The sequence below is a fragment of the Pristiophorus japonicus genome, chromosome 16 (assembly GCF_044704955.1).
Source record: "Pristiophorus japonicus isolate sPriJap1 chromosome 16, sPriJap1.hap1, whole genome shotgun sequence".
Classification (NCBI taxonomy): domain Eukaryota; kingdom Metazoa; phylum Chordata; class Chondrichthyes; family Pristiophoridae; genus Pristiophorus; species Pristiophorus japonicus.
This window is the reverse complement of record NC_091992.1, coordinates 127,022,669-127,044,083: the sequence shown is the minus strand read 5'-3', so window position 1 is coordinate 127,044,083 and position 21,415 is coordinate 127,022,669. Positions and strand designations below refer to the sequence as shown.

Sequence of the window (21,415 nt, the reverse complement as noted above, 5' to 3'; positions counted from 1 at the left end):
CTCAGCTCAGTTGCTTTTGTTTGGAGCTTGCTGCGCACAAATTGGCTGCCGCGTTTCCTACATTACAGCAGCGACCCACACACTTCAGAAAGAACTTCATTGGCTGTGAAGCGCTTTGGGATGGTCGGTGATCGTGAAAGGCGCTATATAAATGCAAGTCTTTCTTTTTATTTTAAATGGCCGATCCCTTGTTCGGAAACTGTGGCCCCTGGTTCCAGACTCCCCGGTATCATTACTCACCATTCTCTCCTTCTCCTCCGCCTCAGACTGCGACAGGGCTATAGCTAGCTGGAGCTCCTCTTCCTCCTGCAAGGCAGCTTCGTCACGCTTGGGAGGCAACTGTCGCAATCGGAAAAGCAGGAGACACGAGGGTCAACTGAGACAGGTTTTCAACAAAGGTGAAAAGCAACATCTCGGTTCCACAGTTTTGAAACCATCCCCCAATTACACAAGTCCAATTTGTTCTGGCTCCAAATCTGGAAGGGCAATTGACTTATAGGGGAAGGACAGTCTTGTTTATTGTGCTTCCTCAATGTGTACATTAAAAAAATATATCAATTGCTACTGTAAGTCTTGAAATTTCTTGTCCCAAAGACCCATAATTTCAGGTCTCAATCCCTCCAGAGCCACTCTAGTGATTTAAAAAACAATTAGTTCATGGGATGTGGGCAGCGCTGGCAAGGCCAGCATTTATTGCCCATCCCTAATTGCCCTTGAGAAGGTGGTGGTGAGTCGCCTTCTTGAGCCGCTGCAGTCCGTGTGGTGAAGGTGCTCCCACAGTGCTGTTAAGGAGGGAGTTCCAGGATTTTGACCCAGCGACGGTGAACAGCAATATACTTCCAAAGTCAGGCTGGTGTGTGACTTGGAGGGGAATGTGGTGTTTCCGTGGGCCCACTGCCCTTGCCCTACTAGGTGGTAGCGGTCGCGGGTTTGCCTGTACAGTAATTTGGGGTGAAATTTTGTAACCCATGCCATCTCAGAAACTCAAAATATCAAAGCATTTATTTCGCAAGAAACCCTGTTGAACCTAACTGGATTGCTGCTTACCTGCGATTGCTGGGACAGTGGGCTCGTCAGGTATTCAGGCGGGAGGTCAACTGGTGCTGTAGCGGTGGGCTTGACTTCAGGTTTCCTGGGAAAGCAACAAGGAAAAAGTCAGCCTGTGTTGCATCAGGAAGTGCAACAAACTCCATTCCAATTTCTCAATGCAAGCATAACACAAAAAAAGTCTGTTTTCTGCAATAACTTAAATGACAGACATTCTTGTACAGAAGCTTAGGAATCCAGGCGGCTGCCTCAACTGGAGACGGCGACAGTTTCAAAAGCCCAGGCAGCCACATTATAATGCAACACAACACAGTGGCCCGCTTCACTAAAACAAGGAACCGCCGGGAAGTGCAGGCCGAGGGATGCCGCTGGGTTAAGAAAGTGCAAGCGTTTTATTTTTCAGTGGATCAGGACATTTCGGCTCGTGTTCCTGGCTTGTGCAAGTAGTTTTGGAATCGCTGCAATTAAATGTCAACGGTTGGAGGTCCAATGCTTCCTTCATGTGGCAACATTGCTACCTGGCATGGTCGGGTCACCTGCTGAAATCTGTGCCAGAGACAGTATTGCAGCTAGTGGTGTTGGGGCACTCGGAAGGAAAGGAGAGGCTTTTCCAAGCAGAAATCGGAGGAGAAACCAGCATTGCTCAGGTTTTGGCAATTGCCGCTGTTTCTGCTCGATGGAGCTGAAGTTTGGTGCGGCTAGTTGCTGGAATTGGTTCGCTGGGCCCTTCCATTACCCACGTGGATTAGACACGGCGACTGGTGATGGCCGCCTCGATTGTGAGGAATAAGTCTTTTGTCTCGTTGGACAAGGGGTCCTGTGGAAGGTAAAGTCTGCGCCTCAACTCTGCCGTGATGATCCCAAGCGTTTACAGCTGGTGACGGCTGAATGGGAATGGAAGGACCACCCTGACATTTCAGCAATTAACCGTGTCTGCGTCATTTAAAAAAAAATTGTAGAAAGTACATGCCCTTTCACACCATTGCCTGGCCAAGAGGAAACCTTCGCCTGCGCTCAACACCACAAGAGAGTGCTTCGTATACATCACCCAGAAGCCTGTGTGATACACATACTGATGCAAACTCATGGCATTCTCCAGTCACACCGCGCTGGTACAGCGACCCATTACGCCACCAGATTTGGCAACCTGACATCGTGTTTACTGGAGCAACAAAGCCTTTGTACCATGGAGCGTTGGGTTCAGAGTCCCTGCCGCAACATCTAACTTGCTGAGGTACTGTCGGAGCCGAGTCAAGGAGAGAGGAGAAAACACAGTTGTGAGAGAGAGAGAGAGAGAGAGAGAGAGAGAGAGAGAGAGAGAGAGAGAGAGAGAGAGAGAGAGAGAGCAGCGAGAGAGAACAGCTGAACTTTCTGAAACGTTCCCTCATGAATTTAGATCCTGAATGGGGTCCTGTTCAAATATTGGAAAAATTAACCAGAGAAGCTGCTGATAATAACGCTCACACTTAGTGAGTGAAATCAGGGAAAGCTCACTTAGCACTTTACATGGACATTTAATCACCGGGAGATGCAACCAGTGCAGCACTGCTTGATCTAAAAGGGCACAAGTGCAGTATCTTTTTTTTTAAATGTTACTACTTACTTCAATCCCGATCAGTTCAGTGATACATGGATCCCAATTTTCCTAACCCCTAGACCCCCTCACTCTCAGGGAGGGAGAGAGACTGCGAATTAACACAGCGCCAACTTTAACAAGTCCTGGCTATGCGGGCCTTATTGACACGGACTGAGCAAGGGCCAATGATTCCAATCCAGGTGAGCAAGCCTTTCTGCAATAAACCGTTCTACTATATTAAACCTTTACAAGCTCTTTAACCTTCTTTGAAAAGGTATGCCAATTGTCGACATTTGATGTACAATGCTAAATTTACATACTTTTACTGTTTAAATCTTTACAACCTTGCAACTTGTTTATGAACATACACAGCAGGCAAGAGCAATTAATACAATACTGAAGTTACAAGGCAATGATATATCGGTTTAACTGTAATCTACCAATTCAATGAGAATAAAATTTGGCGTACATGTTACTGGCGTCAAGGTCTTCCTTTCTGTGAAAAAAAAATTATACGTCACCATCGAGGTACACACACCGAGGTATTAACTTTAACATGCGGAACCGCCCCACTCGGCCTGCACAAGTACAGACCTATTGCACACGGACTGCAGCGCCTCGGGGACATGTCTGTACACAATTTCATTGGGACTTTTCAGGTGTTGGCACATTCAGGAAGAGAGATTCTTTCACAAGTGGAATATCCCACCAAAAAAATAAAACGGCTGGCTGGACGCATGAAATGGAGCATAGAAGTTTGACCTTTCGCCTCCGTTCCAAGCTCTTTGCGTACGAACTATGGAAAAGGGGCAGCCAAACAATAGTTTCTATATAGGCAGAATAAGGTTGACTGTATCCACATGTAAACACTGGGACACCCATACATAACCCATTTCCACCACCTCCAACATGTTCCCACCACCAATCACATCTTCCCCTCCCCTCCCCTCTCAGCATTCCGAAGGGACCTCTCCCTCCGCGACACCCTGGTCCATTCCGCAGTCACCCCCAGCACCCCCCTCCCCTTCCCACGGCACCTTCCCGCGCAAGTGCAGGAGATGCAATGCCTTCCCGTTTACTCCCTCCCTTCCCACTATCCAGGGCCCCAAATACTCCTTCCAGGTGAAACAGCGATTTACTTCTTGTACTTTCAATTTAGTATACTGTATTCGCTGCTCACGATGTGGTCTCCTCTACATTGGGGAGACCAAGCGTGGATTGGGTGACCACTTTGCGGAACACCTCCGTTCAGTCCGCAAGTGAGACTCTGAGCTTCCGGTTGCCTGTCACTTTAATTCTCCACTCCATTCCCACTCTGGCCTCTCTGTCCTCGGTCTCCTACACTGTTCCAATGAAGCTCAACGCAAGAACATAAGAACATAAGAAATAGCAGCCTCGAGCCTGCTCCGCCATTCAATATGGCTGATCTGATCTTGGACTCAGCTCCACTTCCCCACCTGCTCCCCATAAACTTTTATTCCCGTATCACTCAAAAATCTGTCTATCTCCGCCTTAAATATATTCAATGACCCAGCCTCCACAGCTCTCTGGGGCAGAGGATTCCACAGATTTACAACCCTCAGAGAAGAAATTCCGCCTCATTTCAGTTTTAAATGGGTGGCCCCTTATTATCTTCCCTAGTTTTCATTCCCCTGAGTGAAAATATCCTCTCTGTATCCACCTTGTCGAACCCCCTCATTATCTTATATGTTTCGATAAGATCACCTCATTCTCCTGAACTCCAATGTGTATAGACCCAACCCATCTTCATAAGTCAACCCCCTCATCTCTGGAATCAACCTAGTGAACCTTCGCTGAACAGCCTCCAATGCAAGTATATCCTTTCGTAAATATGGAAACTAAAACTATATGCAGTACTCCAGGTGTGGCCTCACCAATACCCTGCACAGTTGTAGCAGGACGTCTCTGCGTTTATACTCTATCCCCCTTGCAATAAAGATCAACATTCCATTTGCCTTCCTGATTACTTGCTGTACCTGCATATTAACTTTTTGTGTTGCATGCACAAGGACCCCCAGGTCCCTCTGTACTGCAGCAACATAGAGTTCAACAATTTCAGAGCGTAACCGCTGCCAATCTTTGCCCCCCGCCCCCCCGAGCCGGTTTCTTTTTTTCTCCTCGTCTCTAAAGGCAGCTGGTCATTATCCCATCATTCACACCCTATCTTGACTAATGTTTTTCTAACTCCTGGCATTACCATTTCAATTTGGCCCATCATCCCTTTTGTCTCTCTAATCTCTCCTGTCTTCCACCCTATCACTGACCTTCCCTTTTGTTCTTTCTTCCCCCTCTCCATTTCAGTGCTTCATAAGAATGTGCTCTTTTCGAACATTCACCAGTTCTGATGAAGGGTCATCGACCCGAAACGTTAACTCTGCTTTCTCTCCACAGATGCTGCCTGACCCGCTGAGACTTCCTGCATTTTCTGTTTTTATTACAATTCAAATGTATTTTATTTTGTATTTTAAACTGCTGTCTACCCAGAGCAGTTTCCGAAGGTCCATCATCAAACATGCCAAGCCAGATAAAGAACGGCCAATTTTAAGACCGCTATGCCCATCTACATATTACGAAAAATTGATGTGGGGCATGTGCTGGCTGTTCACAAACCTCACTTCCCCATTGTCACAATTTATGGTTCTGTTTTCTATCAACATTTACCATTGTAAATTGCTACATCAATATTGCTCAGTTTTGGTGTGTCAGCTCTCAGTCACAGGCTCCAGGCACGATGTGGCTCTCCCAACCGAGACACTTTCTTGCATAAAAACACCAGATTCATCAACTAAACATCGGCACAACCGCAAGCAATTTACAAGTAAATTACTAAAAATATAAAAGCATTAAAAGGCACAGCGAGTAACGCTCAGTGCAATAGATGGATGGTGGACACGGGCTCGTAATCCCGTTGCTCTCTTCACTTGCGATGGTACCCCAGTCGAAAGGAGGAGAACAGCAAAATAAAGAGTTACGCCTGGGTGGTCATTTCACCTGCTGTAGCCTGGCAACAAGCAGCACTGGTGGGCAGGGTCCCCCCAAGTGACAATACAAATGGAGATGGTGAACCCAGTACAGGATGCACTTTGCAATGCTGGCTCGTCATGGGGAGGGTTGGTGGCTTCTCAGGCTGCTTCTCACTAGCGAGTTTTGTGTTAACCAAGAATAATTAATAAAAGTACGTTCCTTTATAACGTTCAGGATTAGCAAGCCCGTGCGTCTTTAAACTCTTACGCGACACGTTTCAGTCTGTACGCGGCCTCTCAGCCGACTGCCACCCCCACCCCTCCCCCGAGGAACTGCCTTACCGTTGCTCAGCATCTCCCAGAGACGAGGCAATTGTGCGGGGGAATAAACCAGGAGACCCCTCGAGTGCAAGGGGACACAGTTATTGAAATCCGACCAGCTGCCCTTGCACGTTAACCAGCTCTGAAGTCCTACACATCAAGACCAAAGTTACTAACTTGTTCAGCTGCTCAAAGCACGGCTCGCAAACACGGACTTCTTTCTCAATCCCAAATTTGGGGATGGTGGAGGACTTGGAGGAGCATTTCCCGCAGAAGATCTGACCACATGCTCTGCAGTGATGCTGGGGAAAAGAATTTTAAAAACAGGACAGTATTGAACCAACGAATACAGCATTGCTCAGTTTCACAAATGCTTGTGTGCTAACAAAAAAAGATTATCCAATCATTTATCTCATTGCTGTTCCCAAATTGGCTGCCATGTTACCCTCGATGATCTCATTGAACAGTGGAGCAGGCTTGAGGGGTCGTATGGCCTACTCCTATTTCTTATGTTCTTGCATAGCAACAGCTCTGAAGATACTTCATTGGCTGTAAAGCACTTCGGAACGTCCCAATGTTATGAAAGGCACCATATAAATCAAGCTCTTGTCTTTTGTTCTAATCTCTCCCTAGTTGTGGCATTGTTTAAAGGCTGCCAGCATGCTGCTTGACCACTCATTCAATGAGAGCATGTGACTTGGTATGGCCAATGACTGGGCAAGAATGAAATACCTTGATCCACATGAAAGGTTGAGTGTTATCTTACCTTCCTGGTTACCACTCCAAACTGCACTCTGCACCGGTGACACTCCTCAGCATCTACCCAATCAGGAGCCTGCAGAGACACAAAAGAAACCTTCAGCACGCCGCCCGAGGCAGGATTTCCTTGCTGTGTGCACATTGGCTGCCAGCTTTTCTATATTACAACAGCGACTACACTTCAAAAGTACTCGACTGTAAAGCGCCATGGGATGTCCCGAGTCATCGAAGGCGCAATATGAATGCAAGTCAGTCTTTCTTCTAAACTTTTCCCCGCAAGGGCTAAGGGCAGGCATCAGCAGTACAATTGTCAATGAAAAATAAATCCTCCACAAATCACAGGTCTTAAAAACTAAAAAAAAAACATGCTTTTGGTATTTCTGCACAATTTTCCACAATAGTGACTAACAAAAGTTTGTTGCGGTGAATTCACTAACATTTGATTACAAAGAACACACTTATTTAAAAGATAGGATTTGATAATACACTGAACAGTAAACCGGATATCTGCCAACTCACAACATCCCCCTTGCCTTCATTTTACACGAAAGAATTTAGATCAACTCCACAATAAATGAACAACTGGTCTGATGCCTCTTACCCTTTCGGAAACAAACATGGCATCGCTCTCTTTAAACTCTGGGAAGCTGTTTCCTGTAATGATGATAAAATACATTAGAATTAAAACACTTAACCTGCAGTGCTTGTCATGCTCAATATACAAGGAGTTCCACCCTTTGTACATATTGTATGTGGTTCAATTTTTCTATCAACATTTACCATTGTAAATTGCTACATCAAGATTACCCAGTTTTGGTGTGTCAACTCTCACTGTCACAGGCTCCAGGCCCGATGTGGAGCATGTTTCTGAACGGTCACATACCACATACCCATTGTACACTTCAGAAAATCACTCTGCATCCAGTACACACTCACTCTTCAGCAGACATCCCAGAACAGGCAGTGGACAGAAGTTGAAAATCAAAGTCCTAGAGTCCTCTAAAAGAGGTGAAGCTCTTTTTTTGGTTAATACCAATTATTATAGAAACATAGAAAATAGGTGCAGGAGTAGGCCATTCGGCCCTTCGAGCCTGCACAGCCATTCAATAAGATCATGGCTGATCATTCACCTCCGTATCCCTTTCCTGCTTTCTCTCCATACCCCTTGATCTCTTGAGTCGTAAGGGCCATATCTAACTCTCTCTTGAATATATCCAATGAATTGGCATCAACATCTCTCTGCAGTAGGGAATTACACAGATTAACAACTCTCCGTGAAGAAGTTTCTCCTCATTTCGGTCCTAAATGGCTTACCCCTTATCCTTCGACTATGTCCCCTGATTCTGGACTTCCCCAACATCGGGAACATTCTTCCTGCATCTAACCTGTCCAGTCCTGTCAGAATTGTATACATTTCTATGAGATCCCCTCTCATTCTTCTAAATTCTAGTGAATATAAGCCTAGTCGATCCAGTCTCTCCTCCTATGACCGTCCAGCCATCCCAGGAATCAGTCTGGTGAACCTTTGCTGCACTCCCTCAATAGCAAGAACGTCCTTCCTCAGATTAGGAGACCAAAACTGAACACAATATTCCAGGTGAGGCCTCACTGTTGATTAAAAGCTAGTTAACCCCAAATTCTGGATAAAAACTTGGTTTTAAATCAAAGGTTACAAGGTCAATACAAATCAGGAAGGCTATTCAGCTACCCCAGCTCATCCAGAGAGTCCACTCATCACAGCATCCAACTATGTCTTCAATAATTCCAGGTATTTTGCAGAGACTAATCTAAGCAAGGGTTTAAATTCGCCTTGCTCTAGTTTGAACATAGAAAATAGGTGCAGGGTTAGGCCATTCAGCTCTTCGAGCCTGCACCACCATTCAATATGATCATGCAACTTCAGTAGCCCATTCCTGCTTTCTCTCCATAGCCCTTGATCCCTTTAGCTGGAAGGGCCACATCTAACTTCCTTTTGAATATATCTAACGAACTGGCCTCAATAACTTTGTGGTAGAGAATTCCACAGGTTCACAATTCTGAGTGAAGAAGTTTCTCCTCATCTCAGTCCTAAATGGCTTACCCCTTATCCTTAGACTATGTCCCCTGGTTCTGGACTTCCCAAACATCGGGAACATTCTTCCTGCAGCCAACCTGTCCAATCCTGTCAGAATTGTGTTTGTTTCTACGAGATCCCCTCTCATTCTTCTAAATTCTGTGCACCTTTGTTCTACTGCCGCGATTTAATTTGAAATAGTGTTCTGGGTTTACTGTAGCACATACCACGACAAAGCTCCCTTTCAGTCAGCTCCTTGCAAGGCTGAAGGCACCCCAAGTTTCTTCAATCCTTTCTCATAACTCAATCCTACAACACTGGCGATCAGGTGTCTCTTCTCTACACTCAATAATTACCCCTCACCACCCCTCAATAATTAAGTCCCTCCGACACCAAGGATCAGACAAATGACAATGTGTAATGGTTTCTGTCCTCTGGAACCACTGACATGTCTCATGCGGAATGCTGCCGCTCGGGGCTGAATTACATGGGTTGCAAGCGTTGAGCCCGATATCCTGGAGTTTTTGCCCCATTATTTTGGGGGTGGGGGTGGGAAAGGGGTCCAACAGGAATATTGAACAAAGTGCTGGCTTGGCTCTGTTAACAGCGCTCTCTCCACAGCGTTAGAAGATTACACGTTCAAGCCGACTTTGAGACTTGAGTGGGTGATACAGATGGACATTTCAGTGCGGTGCGGAGGGAACGCTGCATTGTTGGAGGTGCCGCTCTTCGGACGAGATGCTAAGCTGAGGCCCTGCCTGCCTGATCTAGGGCTCGGCTGGGTGTTAAAGGTTCGGGGGCACAATTTGACGAACACAGGAGTGCTGACATTCTGGACAACATTTTAATGACTTTGTGTAAGGGAATAAACGAACAGATGAACTTGTCAATTCATTTCATTGCTGTTTGTGGGGCCTCGAAAAAGCGAAAGGCAGAGTGCCTCTAGCTTGAGCAGGAATCACTTATACAAGGAAGACGAAAACATCACCAGCAGGTTTACATTGTGGACATGAAGATTAAAAAAAAAAAAATCACACTCAAGCTGTACAGAAACTCAAGAAGTCACAATAGAGCTTGAAGTACAGTTTGGGTAACACCAAGAGTAATCAGTCAGCAGATCAGGAACCAAAGCGCACACAGTCTCTGTCTAGTTGATGGTACAAATGGGATATTAATTATGCAAGTGGCATTAATTAAATGAGTAATTAAAGACAGCAAATGCTTAGTCACAGCAAAGCAGACCTATATTCAGTAGTCTTAGTCACACACAGTTGGGAAAGAATTTGTTCACCGTATACATAATTCGAATAACCAGAGCTTGTATCGATGGCTCACAGGCCAAGTGCTCTGCTACGCGTGGATCAAACCGGAATGCTCTGGATTCAATTAGCCTTGCTGCTGATTTATTGGATTTCAACTGGGAAGGTAGTTGGGAGTCAGCGACCCTCAGCATGGGAGGGGATGGAAGACAAGACAAGCCTCTGCTTCCTCAACACAAACTTCTTCACACAAAGGGGTTGAGAGAATGTGTAATATACTGCCCCATAGCTGCAGAATCAATTGAACTGCTTTAAAAAAGGGAGACAGATACTTACTTGGGAAGGTAAAGGGATAATGGTGAAAGAGCAGACAATTTGTATTAAAAAGGCAAGAGCTACCAGAGCTAACAAAATGTCAACGGGTCGAACGGCCTACTCCTGTTTCTATCCACTGAAATTATACGCGGTGGGGGTCAGGACAGGATTGGGCTCAGACTATGATGCTTCCCACGGCCAAATAGCCAGTCACTACTCAAATGAAGAATGTCCACTTGAGGGAGTAACCAGAGACCCAGGAAACTGCACTCCAGCCTGAACCAGCACCTTCAGGTATACAGGGAAGAGGAGGGCCGGGGGGGGGGGGGGGGGGGGGGAGATGAATGACGCCCTTTAGAAGTCACTAAATTCAAAGCTGCTGCAGTTCATGGTTGAGGTTTTCTTACCTTCGACCTTCATGATCTGGTAGGTGTCCTGCACCACTTTGTACTTGGGTTCATTGCGGAAGGCCTGCGACCAAGCCTGGATCAGCTGCAAGATCTTGGTCCGCACGTTAGACTCTGTCTGTTTCTGTGAAGCACGGTGCAAATTAGTTTACTGAGCTCTGTAACAAAACCAGCAAGGGGGAGACCTGCCGCCCCACGAGACCACCTTTGGGAGACCAGATGTACAACGCAAATGGAGAAACATTCAAGCAAAGCTCAGACTACGATGCTTCACACGGCCAAATAGCTAGTCACCACTCACGTGAAGAATATCCACTTGAGGTAGTAACCAGAGACCCAGGAAACGGCACTCTAGCAGCTAAATTCTGGTTTAACGGAATCAGAGGAAAGGGTTGCCAATTGAGAGTGCGTGTTAAAGCATGCTGTGAAGGCAGCTCAGAGGATTTAAACACAGTTGCTGAATGCTCGCTGTGCCAATTGTTTTACCATGGCTCTATATATGATCCGAGGCCAATTCTGATCATTTGGGCCCCATCTCCAGAATGGACAATGGGATTCCAGATGCACTGACACACAAGATAAATATAGGACTGAACAATAATATAAACATCCAATGGGGATTTGGGGATTTGGGGGGGGGGGGGGGGGGGGGCAGAGGTATGGGAGAAGAAAAGTGTCACAGTTAGTCAACTTCAAGACAGAATGACGATTTGGCCGAACAGGTCAGTCCACCCATGAGCTGTGGCTTGGTCAATGCTGAGAACTTGGCTTCACCCAGCAGCAGGAAGCAAACCTGTGTCTAAAGCTATTCATGAGAGGGGCAGATAATGCAAGTGCTTAAAAAAAAAAACCCCGATAGGTCAAGAACCTCAGGGCGTTTAATGAGACTGCAGTGTTTGCCAGTCTTTGGCTCCCTTCCCCCCCCACCCTCTTTCTTTTTTTCCTCCTTGTCTCTAACAGCAGTTGGTCATTATCCAGCCATTCATACCCTAGCTTGGCTAATGTTTTTGTAACTCCTGGCATTACCATTTCAATTTGGCCCATCATCCCTTTTGTCTCTCTAATCTCTCCTGTCTTCCACCCTATCACAGACCTTCCCTTTTGTTCTTTCTTCCCCTCCCCCTTTCAGTGCTCGTTAAGAATCTGTTCCTTCCAAACACTCTCCAGTTCTGATGAAGGGTCATCGACCCGAAACGTTAACTCTGATTCTCTCTCCACTGATGCTGCCTGACCGGCGGATATTTCCAGCATTTGCTGTTTTTATTCCAGATTCCAGCATTCGCAGTATTTTGCTTGTGCGATGTTTGCTCACCTTAATCAGATCAATAGTCTGAGCAGTGTCAGCAGATTCAGCCTCTCGTCAGGATGATCTCAGTGCAACAGGGAGGGGCTTTATAATCACAAGGTGTATGCAGTCATCAGAAAGTGGATGCTGTATAAATACTAATAGGGGCCAGAAAGCTCCCCGTCATTTATCTGGTTTAGTTTCCCAGCAAACAAAATTCCCGATGTTGGGGAAGTCCAGAAGCATGGATCACAGTCTAAGGATAAGGGGTAAGCCATTTAGGACCGAGATGAGGAGAAACTTCTTCATTCAGTGAGTTGTGGACATGTGGAATTCTCTACCACAGAAAGTTGTTGGGGCCAGTTCGTTAGATATATTCAAAAGGGAGTTAGATATGGCTCTTACGGCTAAAGGGATCAAAGGGTATGGAGAGAAAGCAGGAATGGGGTACTGAAATGCATGATCAGCCATGATCATATTGAATGGTGGTGCAGGTTCGAAGGGCCGAATAGCCTACTCCTGCACTTATTTTCTATGTTTAAACAGGAGTTTTACGTGTAAAGAAATCACTGTCATCTGAAAGTGCAGGCAAGTAAATTCCCACAGTACAGTACATGGGAGCTTTTAACAACCCATTTCTAATGATTTACCTGACCAGGATCAAACCCCATAAAAGAGCCTTCTGCCTATATATGTGGGGAGGGAGGGGCATTGCTGTTGTAGGAATGATGCCATCTGAGAGATGGGCACAGTCATGATTGTTACCCACGGGGATACAGTAGTCAAAAGCTATGAGGGGAGGGAGGAGGCAATTAATCTGCTCGTCTTAAACAATTTGTGAACAAAGAATACAAAATGGGAAAGAAAAAGAAGTGGAAAGCGGGAGGAAAGAGAAAAAAAAATAAGGCAGTAATAAATGAACTGGAAGAAATAAATATGAACTGGATAAGCTGTCAAAATGGCTTCAGAGGTGAGCTCTCCGTATTATTTAGCTATAACATGACGGAGCTATTTCAAGCGATGATGTATTAAATTTATATTGTTTGCTTTGAGTGAGCTCTGACATTACAACTCCTTTGAGCTTCAATTAGCTTCACCGTTGCTCAGCAATGTTCTCCCCGCCTTGCCTGAAGGCTGTACACATCCCCAAGCTCTGGCACCTCTTGACAAGAGGCAGCAGGGCCTCAGAGGGCGCTCACACGAAATGGCTTCCGTCAGGAGTAGGGATTCGCTCACTGGGCTTTTACGTGCCGAGGAACAGGAACCCTGGCAAGAGTTCCTCTTACACCCGGGGTATTGGGGGAAATCAACAGTTGCCGTGCCAGGTGACTCTGCAGAGAATGGGAGCTGCAGCTGTGCTGTACAGTCCTGTACCACACGGGACAGATCACCCGAGGCATTGGGGAGAGACAGTCCCTCACTGAAACACATACCCAACAGAACCTGTTCCAAATCTAGATGGAAATCACGAGTTACCTTAAATAGCTCTTTGAGCTCCTCCATTGTTTGTTTGTTAGCAACCTCATCGTGAACAGTCTGGCCACAGTTCTTCACCACAGATTCCAAAACCTGAAGGGAAAAATCAGAGAATAAGCAGCCAGTGAGAGAACAAGGGGCTCCGGCAAAACAGATTGCACCATTCAAACTTTGTAAAGCTCCAAGACTACCCCCCCATAGAATGCATAACAACAAGCAAAAGATATAGGGGCCAAAATTCAGGTGCACTCTATGATTTTTGAACTGGTATTCACTGCTCGAACTCTTGGTGCGTGAGTAGATCCATTTTCAGGACTTTGAATTTTTTTTTCAAAAGTCCTGCAGGAAATGGATCATAATGAGGGCCTTAGACTCAAAGCCAGGCTGACTGAAAATGGGTCTGCCGCTGTCAATAAACGTGGTAATGTCACAGCGCGTGTGCGTCACCATGCGGTCTCTCCCCTCCGTTAAAGATTCGGGCATTTTTTTTTTTTTAAACTGGCCACCAGGGAGGGTTTCAGCCGGGCCAGCGGCCTGGCACCCAAGAGGGTGTGCCAGGCTGACCACTGGCTGCCCATTCAAACCTGGGGACAATATTTTGCCAGCCGATCGGTAAGTTGGCCGGCAAAAATGTTTGCATTTCGGCCGCAGCAGTGGGTCCTCCCCTTTAAGGGCAGCCGCACTGCTGGCCACACAGTGCGGAGATAGTGCACCGGCAGAAAAACCTGTCAGGGGCACCGTGCGGCAGAGGATCGACGGATGAGCTGAAAATGGATAGGTAAGTATTTATTTTATTTTAGTTTAGCGGTGCATCTACTTGGGCAAGATTTAGATCGGGTCGGCCTATTGACCCCCAAAGCAGCGGCCAATCGATTTTTAGGAATGGTCGCCGCAAACGGACATCAACGGGTCTCCGAGACCCCGAATTTCGGCCTCCTAGTCTTGCATTGCTCATGGACAGCCTCTAAAGTGCAAGTTATTGGCCAAAGACAATAAATGCCCAACCATGCCAAACCCAGGTTCAAAGCATGCAAAAGCGGTGTTACTTTATCCCAGCTCAGAAAGAGCCCTATTTTAAAAAGGGGAAAAAACAAGTTTGCAAATGTTTTTGGAGGCACTTGCAAAACACAACACAGCAGACAGCATTAGACCATCAGGTTACTTGCAGGGGATCCCGAGAAAGGCAATGAGCGGTTCTTCTCTCCCCGTTTATAAGGCTACTGTACATTTGTAGGAAGTTAATATTTCAAGTTGCATCCGACAGTCTCTATTCCCTGTTGACACAACTAACAAAACATGGCCCGTGTCCATCAGATTGACAGATAGCCTACTGCAGCTCCAAGTCATGAACCCACTGAACTCTCCTTCAAAAAACAGTCCACTGCTTTCGTCATATCCAGTCCCATCAGTCAGGCTAATCATACCAAATCTTATTCTACAGCCCCCATCTTCCTCAATGCCCACCGTGGAGCCTGCATGCTTCCAAATGACTATCTAGTCACAACATTCGCATCACAGTGTACTTTATTAGCCAAGATAGTAACCGGACCCTTGGAAAATATTAAAACTTAGCATAATCCTGGATTACATAACAACCAACCCTGCTTTCAATGTCCTGAATTAAAGCCAGTATAACTCTATGGTCAAAGTTTATAACAAAGAAATATCTCCAGTTAAGGCCTCTCCTGTTTATTAGACGTTCAGTGTCAAGTGGTTTCTACAAGTTGCAAATCTCAGCTCCTGCGTGGTGAGTGACAGAGTTTCACTTCTCGGGCTTTTTCAGCAGCATCATTCCTCACTCTTCGTTGCCGATCGGCTTGCTCCGGTAGAGTCTAACCTGGCAGGCGTGAAGGAGGTAGAAATGGCTGGTTCCTCTGCCGTTGTGTTTCAGCTGTGCTACTGCTTGCTGTGGGTTCCCCCACCCTGCGCAGTAGTCACTGCAACACGGCACACGCACGAGCCATCATAGCCCAATGGTTCAAGTCCACCTCTTAATCATCCCAACAGTTGAACAACATAACTCAATCCTTTATTCTCAGGAGTTGGAGCAGGCCGTTATAAATTTCAATTGGTTCCCAAGCCCACTGTTTTTCTGTTTAAAATTTACCCCGGCAAAATCTAGGCGAGAATAAGATACGAGTTGTAACGAGAGCTCACCTCGAGTGTGTAAAGAACCACGTGTGGATTTTTATCATTCAGCTTCTTCTTGATGGCGGCAACTGCATATTTAGCCCTACACAAAAAAAAACTTAAGTTACAACAAGATTGCAACTTGAACACACCCCTTTGACGAGTTTAGAGAAGCCACAAGCATCTCTGGTGACTGGAGAAGGGTGGTGGGGCGGGGGTGGGGAGAAAGAGAAAAGGGTGAAGATCTGCCCCTTGGAAGGTCCCTCCTTTACTGCGGTGTCAGTCCTTGGGAAGAGGATAGGCAGGCGATCTACATCCAACGCAACAGAAAAACCCTCTGCGATACAGGCTGCCGAGAGGCACTAGAAATCAGCCCTGGGAGAGGCTTGGGCTGATTTTGCTTCACATCCTGCGAGCAACGTATAGACTCGTTGCACTTGCTCAACACCATGGCGGAGATCAGCTCCTCGATACTGGCGAGAAATGGTGCGCAAGAGCAGAGCACATGCACCAACAGCATCCCCCTGACACATCAATCACTCCCCTCAATCCTCAGTGAACAGAATGCCAACATTTACTGCAAGGCAACATAGAACACAATTCATCAAAACATACAATCAAAACTCAGCAAACAGATCCCCACCCACCCCAAGAGAACTTTTACTTTTCTTGGTAAACTCGTCTCCTATGGATCCCCCATTTCCTTTGCTTAATCAGTGGTGGCCGTGCCTTCAGCCGCCAAATTCCAGAATTCCCGATCTCCCGCTCTCCTTAAAACCTACTTCACCTATCCCAATACCTCCTGATATCAAATTATGCCCAATAATGCTCCTGTGAAGGGCCATGGACGGTTACTATGGTAAAGGCTCTATATAAAACGGAACTCTTTCAAACCTCCCGCCACTTTAAATTCACACTGGGGGGGGGGGGGGGGGGGGGGGGGAGAAGAAAGAGATCAGACACCACAGAATGGTGCTTTTTCACTTTCCTCTCTCTGGGCTGTGTCACGGGCAGCTCCCATCAATCAAACAACAAGATTGTTTTAGCATTGGGAGGTGTGGCCATGAGTAACGTGTGCAGTCCACATGACCGACAGCATGCCACTTCTACATTGCAGCCACATTTTCCTATGGTGATGCAGATAATATTGATTGTCTTGATGTTTTACACTAATCTTGGATTTTGAAATGGGGGGGGGGGTGGGGGTTCGAGGAAGAGAATGGTTTGATCGGAGCTCACAGCATCTCCAATTTCAGCAAATTTCACTTTAACCCGCCACCATTGAACATTGTTTGTGATTCCCACACCCGAGAGTTGACTTGTTTAAAATCTTGGCTGGAGACACGTTTCCAAACTCGGCTCTGCAGCCTCGAGAACCGTTGCCTCGGAGTGGACCTTGTGAAGGCACCTCATGAGACAGAAGTAAACCCACAGCAACACGTTCCGATACAGATGTTGCCTGACCTGCTGCGGATTCCCAGCATTTTCTGTTTTTATTTTAGATTTCTGGTATCTACAATATTTTGCAATCCTCCTTCATCATTTTGTTAGCCATGGTTGTTTGATCATTTTAATCTCCATACCTCACTGTTTCCCCACATACCTACTCTTACTTCCCAATTGATTCTGAATCTAGAACCTCTGGGAGCTGTGCTCATTTTCACAACCCTTTGTGAATAGATTTATTACGCATTAATTTTTTTTTTTTAAAAAGGCTTAGGTTGATTATGTGTTATAGTTCTGGATTCTCCCATTATAAACACCTCATTTCTAGTTTATCCAGTTTCTCCTCATAGCCAAATCCCTTCATCCCAGATATCTGTGCCGGACTCCCTCCAAAGGTACATCCTTTCTAAGGGGGGACAGCCAGAATTGAACACAAGACTCCAAGTGAGGTCAGATCAGCACTCTCTATAACCTCCTTGCTTTTATATCTCTTACAATGAAGCCCAGCATCCCATTAACCTTCGACTGCTTTTTGCACCCGGTCAAACAAACTTACTTGCATTTGTATAGCACCTCCTCACACCTCGAGGAAACATTGCAAATCATCTCATGTATAGTCACTTGTTATGTAGGCAACGTGGCAAGTCATTTCATGCACAGCAAGGTCCCAGTAATAGCAATGAGATGACCAGCCAATATATTTTTGGCAGTGCTGGTTGAGGACGCTGTCTGTCAATCAGAGAATGTTGCTTTTATCCCAGTTCTCTGCCCACTTCTTGCCAACCAGTTTCCTATCCATGCCACAAGGTTGATTCCAATCTTAGCTGGTAATGTCCTCTACAAAACCAATCAAATTACTGCCTTAAAATGCTTTGATCCTGCTCCATCTGCCACCTCAGGCTAACCCCATTACACACAATCGTGCTAACTTCCCTGATCGGCTTATGTTTTTCCAAGCGCCCCGATAAGCGATTTGAGCAGTACTCTCGCTGCTGACACCACTGTAGTTACTTGACTGCTCCATTTTTGATCGGAGCGGTGAGATCTCGGGGCCCAGGAGCGCCGTGATCGGGCGCCAGGAGAGGCGAGGGTTTGGTGCCCAGAAGAGGCAAGGGCCCAGGGGCAGCACGGGCCAGCCCACACTGCGATGTGTGCGCACTAGGTCCGTGCAGCAGAGCTGGTCTCCAGTCATCTTAGTTAACCCTTGCCACTGGACCAAGACCTAGCTCTGTCAAGCCCGTGTGGTGGCTGGTGTTCAACGGCAACCACACGTTAAAAAAATCCACACACAGGCATCTTCCACCCTTCAGGATGTAGTTCGGGATCTGGAATATTAGGTCCTTCACTGAAACACCTGTGAACTCATCTCTTTTTGGTGTGGAAGCAAGTCATCCTCAACACGAGGGACTGCCTAATACTATACTATATGGCTTGTCCCGCCCTCCCGTTAGACAATGCTGCAACCTTTGCTACCTTCTAATTCTCTATGGTTGTGAAGGGCAAGTTTAGGACAGACTTTAGGAAGTACGTCTTAACACAAGACTGGAGCAGGCGTCAGGAATGGGGTTCTGGCCCAGATACTGCAAGGGCAATATGGTGAAGTCGGATCTGGAAGGATGAAATCAAAATGGGCCAAAGGGACCTCTTCCGCCGATCTCATTGAAACATACAAGATTCTGAGGGGGATTGACACGGTAGATGCTGAGAGGTTGTTTCCCCCTGGCTGGAGAGTCTAGAACCAGGGGTTACAGTCTCAGGATAAAGGGGTCGGACATTTAAGTCAGAGATGAGGAGCAATTTCTTCACTCAGAGGGTTGTGAATCTTTGGAATTCTCTGCCCCAGAGGGCTATGGATGCTCAGTCGTTCAGTTTATTCAAGTCAGAAATCGCTAGATTTTGGGAGTCTCGGGGAATCAATGGCTATGGGGGATCAGGTGGGAAAGTGGAGCTGAGGTTGCAGATCAGCCATGATTTTATTGAATGGTGGAGCAGGCTCAAGGGGCTGCATGGCCAACTCCTGCTCTTAATTCTTATGTTCTAATGTTACATCTGCTAAATGACAAAAAGTATTCAAAGACTTCTCTCCCCCAAACCCCCACCCCACCCTTGGGAAGGGGACCTTCTCTTTTTTGGAGCAGCCATGTGAGAGAATCAATAGCATATAAACAAATATTAATCTTCAGGCTATACTGTAAACACTGACACTGTACTCGCTGTCCGAGTTAAAATACTTGTGCTTTACAATACACAGTCTGTCTTTCTTCCCAAACACCTACTGGGCATCTCCTTGCCGAATCAGGTCACAGATCTGCATGATGGACTCCCAATCAGTTTCTAGAAGTAACTGGCTGGTTGCTTTGTCTGTTTAGGGAGAAAGAAAATAAAATGAAAACACACAAGGATACACTAATGTTCCGAGCACAATAACGGATACTGTACTACAGGCCTCAAATAAGAACTTGTATTTGTAGAACGCCTTTAATATAGTATAACGTCTCCAGGCGCTTCACACAAGTATCACAAGACAAAGAATTGACACCGAGGTACATAAGAAATTAGGGAGATGACCAAAAGCTTTGTCAAAGAGGTAGGTTTTAAGAAGCGTCTTAAAGGAGGAAAGAGGTAGAGAGGGTGTTCCAGAGCTTAGGGTCTAGGCAACAGAAGGCACGGCCACCAATGGTTGAGCGATTATAATCAAGGGAACAGAATTAGAGGAGCGCAGACATCTCAGGCGGTTGTGGGGCTGGAGGAGATTAGAGAGATAGGGAGGGATGAGGCCATGGAGGGATTTGAAAATAAGGATGAGATTTTTGAAATCGAGGCGTTGCTTAACCGGAAGCCAATGCAGGCCAGCGAGCACAGGGGTGATGGGTGAGCAGGACTTGGTGAGAGTTAGGACACGGGCAGCCATGTTTTGGATGACCTCTTGTTTACGTAGGGTAGAATGTGGGAGGCCAGCCAGGAGAGCGTTGGAATAAATCAAGTCTAGAGGTAACAAAGGCCAGCCCTTCTCATGAGTCACTGATGAAACAGATTACATCAGGGGAAAATATATGACACCATACCAGGAAGGTTCAACAAGACCTATTTCGGAGCTGGTGATGTACTCTTCCTAAATGAGAGATTAAAAAGGCTCACAGTTCTTAATTCCTGTAATGATGACCTATTCCTTCCCACCTCCCTCCCCCGATTATACTTACCGTAGAACAGGAAAAAGAAACATGCACCAGAAAACGGGTATGAACTGTACACAAAGCACTAACCCTATATAACAACCAGAGAGCATACTTCCAGGATCAGAGGTAAACAGGAAAAAGGGCAGCGCAAGGAAAGAATCCTTTGAATAAAACCTAAATCAATTCACATTCGTAAATATAAATTCATTGTAGTATTTTAATTACTTACATCAAAACACTTCTTAAATCATGATTCTTTAATATACATAAATGTAAATTTTAACATGATGTTTTTCAGTTTGCAATTAATATGCTAATTGGGCACAGCGCCTAAAATGCAGCTAATTTGTCAAGTGAAGACAGAATGCCTTCAATTCGCTGGTTACTATTCCTCAGAGGAGCCTGGTCAGATTTGCCTGTTATTAACAGTCTCACTTCCAGCCACGACCGCTGGCCTGACAGTCACCAACAGCCTCCGATTAAAGGGCGAGTCGACAGATGGACTTTCACAGAGTTGGAAGCACAGTAGAGGTTCTAGAATCCTCTACAACAAGGGACCACATGGAGCAGACACAAGGTCCACAGCCACCTTCCACAAGGCCACAATCCCAGAGACTGGCCAGTATACTTACGGCCAGAACATTGTCAACGGTACACAAGAGATGGAATTCTGAATACACTGCCCCCAATTCTTTACTCAGAGGGACATTCAAGACAGAATCAGGGCAGGATGGTTTCTTGGTTACCAGGACAACACATGTGCAATATATTCCTGGGACGAGAGGGCTGTCTTATGATGAAAGATTGTGTAGAATGGGCCTTTACTCTCTGGAGTTTAGAAGAATGAGGGGTGATATTGAAACATGCAAGATTCTGAAGGGGATTGACAGGGTAGATGCTGAGAGGTTGTTTCCCCCCGGCTGGAGAGTCGAGAACCAGGGGCACAGTCTCAGGATAAGGGGTCGGCCATTTAAAACAGAGATGAGGAGGAATTTCTTCACTCGGAGGGTTGTGAATCTTTGGAATTCTCTGCCCCAGAGGGCTGTGGATGCCGAGTTTCTGAATATATTCAAGGCCGAGACAGCTGGATTTTTGGACTCTAGGGAAATCAAGGGATATGGAGACAGGGCGGGAAAGTGGAGCTGGGGTCAATCAGCCACGACCTCATTGAATGGCGGAGC

General features: G+C 46.2%; 1 protein-coding gene across 4 annotated transcripts in view; it reads right to left on the bottom strand.

The window, feature by feature from the left end:
- hgs (hepatocyte growth factor-regulated tyrosine kinase substrate) overlaps positions 1–21,415 on the bottom strand; it is a 42,175-nt gene that overhangs the window by 15,606 nt on the left and 5,154 nt on the right. For 3 of the 4 annotated variants that reach the window (XM_070857844.1, XM_070857843.1, XM_070857842.1), the window contains exons 2-11: positions 19,335–19,419; positions 15,640–15,715; positions 13,483–13,575; positions 10,722–10,845; positions 7,289–7,341; positions 6,695–6,763; positions 6,106–6,230; positions 3,093–3,119; positions 1,048–1,132; positions 241–339 (exon numbers count right to left, since the gene is read on the bottom strand). In XM_070857844.1, coding sequence (XP_070713945.1) covers positions 241–339; positions 1,048–1,132; positions 3,093–3,119; positions 6,106–6,230; positions 6,695–6,763; positions 7,289–7,341; positions 10,722–10,845; positions 13,483–13,575; positions 15,640–15,715; positions 19,335–19,419 — 836 coding nt within the window. The remainder of the gene's footprint in view (positions 1–240; positions 340–1,047; positions 1,133–3,092; positions 3,120–6,105; positions 6,231–6,694; positions 6,764–7,288; positions 7,342–10,721; positions 10,846–13,482; positions 13,576–15,639; positions 15,716–19,334; positions 19,420–21,415) is intronic. The other variant, XM_070857845.1, reaches the window with a different exon arrangement.